The sequence below is a fragment of the Acomys minous genome, assembly GCF_964271855.1.
Source record: "Acomys minous genome assembly, chromosome: 5".
In the NCBI taxonomy this organism is placed as follows: domain Eukaryota; kingdom Metazoa; phylum Chordata; class Mammalia; order Rodentia; family Muridae; genus Acomys; species Acomys minous.
Window position 1 is genome coordinate 98,626,165 of NC_140494.1, and position 6,264 is coordinate 98,632,428.

A 6,264-nucleotide genomic window follows, 5' to 3' on the forward strand; every position below is an offset into this window, starting at 1 on the left:
ACACTGAACTCATACTTGGAAAGCAGAGAGTGAGGAATGCTTGCTGCTTTTCAGGAACTGTTTTCATTGATGTAGCCCAGAATCCCAGCCAGATGCTGATGCCACCCACAGTGGTTAGGTCTTTCCACCTCGATTAACGTAGCCAAGACCACTCCTCATAGCCATGCCCAGAGCACTGCTTCCATGAGAATGCAGATTCTGTCAGGTTGAGCGTTATCACAACAACATTACAAATTTTCAAAATTAGAATCATACAATGTCTATTTTCAGCCCACAATTAAGCTAGAAATCAACAACAGAGAGGTAATTGAAAGTTAAAAAAAAAAAACAGTTTAACTTCTTTAGCAACCACAGAAATTCAAATTAAAACTGCTTTGAGATTTTGTCTTATTCCAGTTAAGATGGTTAGAATCAAGAAAACAACGGAAACAAATGCTGTCCAGGATTCATAGAGAGAGACAAAGCCTTATTGATTGTTTCTAGGGTTGTAAACTGGGCAACATCTATGGTAATCAAAGAAGAGGATTCTCAAAAAACTAAAACTAGGTCTACTACATGATCTAGCTGTATCCCTCTTTGGCATCTTATTCCACAGGTTTTGTCTTTGACTTTGCTCACAGACACTCTACTCACAATAGCTGGGTAATGGTAACACACTCAGTGTCTTTCAACTAATAAGTGAATAATGAAAATGTGGCATGTTAGCGGGGCGTGGTGGTGTACATCTTTATTCCCAGCACTCAGGGATGCAAAGGCAGGCAGACCTCTGTGAGTTCGAGGCCAGCATTGTCTATAAAGGAATTCAAAGACAGCCAAGGCTACACAGGAACCCTTTCTTGATAAACAAACAAGCAAGCAAACGATCAGAAATGTGACTCATTTACATAATGGAAAACTACATATGTGTAAATGGATGGAAGTAAAAAATACTATCCTGAGTGATATAACGCAGACTCAGAAAGACAAGTATCAAATAGTCTCTTGTTTGTGGATCCAGCTCTGAATCTTTAGATTTGAGCTGAAATAATCGGAGAACCCAGGATACAGGTGCTATGAAGGAGGAAAGGGGAAAAGCAGGGTGAGGGAGGGAGTTTGACTAAGAAGAAGGGAGGGAGAGTGACACAGAGGGAAAGAGCTGAATAGGAATAATGGACATTAAAATTGCTTGAAAAAGCCACAGGAAAGCATTATTTTATAATGATATATAATGATATAATATATATACATATATTTATATCTATCTATCACATGGGGGTGATAATCCTCCTTCTAGTCTATGTAAATAACCCCCCCCAGTATCATGTGTTGGAGATCTTCCAAGTTGCTGGCCAGGGTTGAAGAGAGTCTTATACTAATATAGGCTACTGCTATTGCCCTTAGTTGCTTACCAGAACTCGAATGTAAGAACCCATTGCTGCAGATAGCATGCACTTTAGCATTGAACTTGGAGGAATCAAGCTGGAATTGGCCTGGAAGCCTCCTCCCTGAGAACTTTCTCTCATAGCATTGGTAAATGCTATGCAAGCTGCCAAGGGAGAAAACAATTAAAAAATAGTGTTATTCATGTGCAGTGCCAGGAAACCACAGCAATGACTGCCCTGGCAAGTTATCCTCAAGAGTGACACTTGTATCTTAGGGTCAGTGACTGGACTTAAGCCCTGCTCGCTAGGAGGGCATTCACACCTGATACCACTGCAGGGATTCACACCTGTGTGTAGCCACTGTATTTAAGGCTCAGGGATCATCACGGAGGAGGGGTGGAAAGAATTCAAGAGCTAGAGGAGCAGGGCACCTGCTGTCAGGTGGTAGCTTTGGACGTGGCGGAGAAGCTGCAGCTATGAAATTGTGACAATCTCGACAAGACCTACACAATGACACCAATTGACTAATGTGATTGGGGGAGAGTTCATAAGGCCTCACCCCTAAATGAAAAGATGCAAAAACTAAATCACTGCTGAATGAGGGGTCATTAGTTTTACTCAATGATAAATTTCCTGATAGGTTATTTAACCTGAAATAGTCAGCTCTAGTCACGTATCCTTATGAGCAATACTACATGGACTCAGGTTTAGTACCCTCCCTCAGTGACAAATAAGTAGAAAAGAGGGCATGACTTTAGGGGCGGGCGCAAGAGGTGTTGGAGAAAAGAGAGGGGGGAACAAAAATGACGTAAACGCAGTACTCAAGTACGAAATTCTCGTAAAAATAAAATAATTAAATTAAGAAGAGGAAGCAATGGTGAGTTACTCCAAACAGGTATGTTCATGAAAGGAGTTAGAGGGACTGAAAGTGTCACTAAACATGAACAACTGAAAGTGTCCCTAAACATGTCCACAAATGGCAGCAGCCTGTTGATAGCAGAAGTGCTGGGAAAGGCTTGGGTAATAAGAGCAGCTGTTACTGACTAGCTGTGTGAATGAAAACTTGCTGGATACTGCTGGACATGGTGTCCTCAAGTTAAACCCAGAAGCAAACAAACAAACAAAAACAAAATAGAAGGTTTACGTGAGGAATATTATGTGAGTGAGCCTATTTAGCAGATAAGTATGGGATAAAGGGAATTTCACAGATATCGAAAGGGGTGGGCATTTCAGGTGTGAAGGACAGCTGTGTTCCTGAGTGGGTAAGAGAAAGAACTGAAAATGACCTTGAATTAGTCTTCTACACTGCTTGTCACACATGTATAACTCTCTATAAGTGCATAGTATAAAAGACCCTTTCACTGTTAAGCTATCATATGTGAAGACTATATTTTACAGGCTTTAGGTAGATCAAAAGCTTCCTCTAGGAAAATTATGTATTTTTTTTTTTAGCCTTTGTGTGCACAACCACTTTCTGTATTTAATACACACATGAACACATCACTAACCTGACTTCATACCTTCAGCCATGAGAAAAGAAGAGAAGAAATAAGAGTTTGCTAGATAGTTTTGAACATGCCAAAATGTGTGATTATAGTCCAATAAAAATCTAGACTGCAAGCCTACAAGTTTAGGGATGGCCTCTTGTTTTCTGAAGTAGTTCACAAGGGATTCCTGTAGGTATTTGGTGAAGAGTTGTATAGTCTGTATACCAAACACTAAAGACATACACTTTATATTCTGATATCAATTTGAGATCTTGTAAATACCAATATTAGTTTAGTTTTTAAAGCAATGATGCTAGGTTATGTATGTCTATTGTCAATTTCTAAAGCAGAAGCCTCTGTGAGAGAAACACAGTTTCAGCACAAGGGCAGAGGAAAGATCTTGGTGTAGAGTCTTTCAAAGCTCATCTCTGTTATAGGTACCTTCATAAAGATCTTCAAAATAAGATTATCTTAAAATATTATATTTTCAAGAAAATTCATCCCCTTGGTTAAGCAGTTTATTATCACAATGCTATCAGATAGATTAATTCCAAAGAATGACAAGTACATCTTTGTAACAAATTGAAGAAAAGTCAGGGTTAATGAGACAGAACCTGTGGTCTTCCCATGGTGGCGGTTCTGCTTAATGTGAGAGAGCTGTTGTTGATGGGGTTGGTGGTTCTAATGATAATGGACTCCACTCTATACATAGGTGCAATTTAAAAGGGAAAAGCTGAATGTCCTCTGGAGACAAAGACCTTTCTTGGGCTAAAGTCCATGGCACTAAGGATGTGTGGCAGGCTTCACAAGCCTTCTCTCCAGGACTTTATTTTGGCAAGCAGCTTAAATCAAGAAGCACTATTGTGGAAATAACCAGCTCTGCAGATTTCGATCTGATTGTATTGGCTTGTATGGAACACTGAGTTCCCTTTTCCTGGTATTGTCCACTTTATAGATTAGCAATAATTAAGCTCAATGTAAGTAAATTGTGAAACTGACTAAATCAAATCAAACTCAGTGCCTCACTCTTTCTAGGCATGTATCCTAACTCAGAACTATACTTTTCCCTCTATCTTTTTTTTTTGTCATTTTGAGAAATCAGAGATGTTTTCTTGCCTTTAATGCTAATTAGAAGAGATAAATAGTGATAGGAATTAAATCTTATGTTGGGGAGAGGTCAGGAAAAACAAGTAAAATCAATTTAGGTGAGACAGTCCCCACTAATCCTTTAACCCACATTCTCTTTAATTGTAAACACAGTGGAAACTACATTTCCCAGAATCACTGGCAATTAGTACTCTAGAAGTAAATTAGATTATATTAATTAAATGAGCTTGTGTGAGATTTGCTGGTAGGTTACCCAGTGGATGGCCACACACTAATGTAAATATGGGCAGTATTAATTGGGATCAGTTGGTTATTTAAAAAAGAAGAGGACATGAAAGTAGGAGGTAGATATATGGGAGTATATGATAAAGAAAGTGTAGAAAAAGGATGTGGGGCATAGATATGATCAATATTCATTATATTTTTTCAATATTCATTATATACAGATAAAAAAATCAGAGATTTAAACAGTGCTTACCATGGCCTCATATAGAGAAGATAGGCCCAAAATATTAAAAACTCTAAAATAGAGCAGTTACAAATGGAAGCAACAGAAGAAGACAATGAGGGAAAGGAGATGAGACAGGTACCCCACAATGAGGAGAAGCAATTGTTTCCTAATCTCAATGGAGTAGACTTGCAGAGTGCATTTTCCAGGTATTTACAGCTGCTTACTCTTATATCGAGAAATGTCAACATTTGCATCAAAAGCATTTTCTCTTCAGTGTTCTGTGCAGCGCAGCCTTCACCTCCTTGTTCCTCAGGCTGTAGATCAGGGGGTTGAGCATGGGGATCACTGTGGTGTAGAACACAGAAGCTACGTTCTCCTGGGCCAGGGAACTAGCTGTGGAAGGCTTTAAGTACATGAATGCGGTGGATCCATAGAACAAGCCCACAGCTGCCAAGTGGGAGCTGCAGGTGCTGAAGGCTTTGGACCTGCCCTCCGTGGAGCTGATGCGGAGGATGCTGGAGAGGATGAACGCATAGGAAATGAGTACTGTTAAGCTGGTGACTACAATGTTGAACCCAGCTAAAAAGAAGACAACCATCTCCACGTCATAGGTACTAGAGCAAGAGACCTTCATGAGGGGGAGGATGTCACAGAAATAGTGGCTGATGAGGTCCTCACAGTAGTGTAATTTCAGCATGAGGCCGGTCTCTATTGTTGAGCCAATGAGTCCCATGGCATAGACAAAAGTCACCAGCAGTGAGCAGAGGGCAGGAGACATGATGATGTTGTAAAGCAAGGGGTGGCAGATGGCCACATAGCGGTCATAGGCCATCACAGTGAGCATGTAGCACTCTGCAATGACAAAAACAAGGAAAAAGTAGAGCTGGAACATGCACCCCACATAAGAGATGAGGTTTCTTTGGGACACAAAGTTGACGAGCATTTTTGGGGTAATGACAGAGGAGTAGCAGAGGTCCACGAGCGACAGGTTGCTGAGGAAGAAGTACATGGGGGTGTGCAGCTGTGTGTTAAGTCCAATCAAGGTGATCATGCCCAGGTTTCCCACCATGGTAACCAGATAGATGCCCAGGAAGAGGAGGAAGAGGGGCATCTGGAGGTCTGGCCTGTTCGTTAGCCCCCCGAGGATGAAGTCTGTCACTGTGGAGTGGTTTTCTGCAGCCATTGTGTCTGGGTGGGAATCCTGTGGGGAGGGAGAGAAGGAGCCTGAGAATGGTGACCTTGCCCTGCTTGGAGCAGCTGGATTTCTGCATTTGACACTTGCAGAGCTAGCCTGGTAATGGCAGGTGTGTCTTCTCCACACTGCTACCCTCTGCCATCAGAACCAGCCCCAAATGTTCAGAGATCTTGATCCTGAGAGCTTTAGTCCCAGAGCTGTTTTTCTGGACCAGCAGTTTCCTTCTTACATAAACTATCAGGTTTCATTTCATAGCCATTAAATCAGAAAGCTCATGTTTGGGGTCAGGAATCTCTTTCAAAAGTCTCTCTACAGATGCTAGTGTTTCTTCACTCTGTAACTATTTCGTATTTTCATAGTTCATAACTGTTATCTCATCTTCCAGAACAGTGTTGTAGAAAGCCTCACATATATGTTGGTCAGATGTACTGGACCATAAGGCTGAAGATGATGCTCTAATGTTTTAGAGAGTTATGGGTGACTCTCCAAGCAGCAAACTGTCTCTGTCTTTTTTTTATTTTATTTTCAAAGATGCTAACCTGTACTTCCTGTTTACTCAGGTAATTAATTTTACTCCTTTTCACACATCTGATGAGATTGAAGACTAATTAGTTTAGTTTCACAATTAAGCCTGGCTGTTTAGGGGTTAAGATGTTTTTAGGT

At 40.8% G+C, this 6,264-nt stretch overlaps 1 protein-coding gene across 1 annotated transcript; it reads right to left on the reverse strand.

The window, feature by feature from the left end:
- Positions 1-4,659: 4,659 nt before the first annotated feature.
- On the reverse strand, positions 4,660-5,589 carry LOC311598295 (olfactory receptor 8A1; the record flags this gene model as incomplete). Its single annotated transcript, XM_084783330.1, has 1 exon — positions 4,660-5,589. One exon carries the CDS (start codon positions 5,587-5,589, stop codon positions 4,660-4,662), a length of 930 nt encoding a protein of 309 aa, XP_084639456.1.
- Between the last annotated feature and the right edge of the window lie 675 nt (positions 5,590-6,264).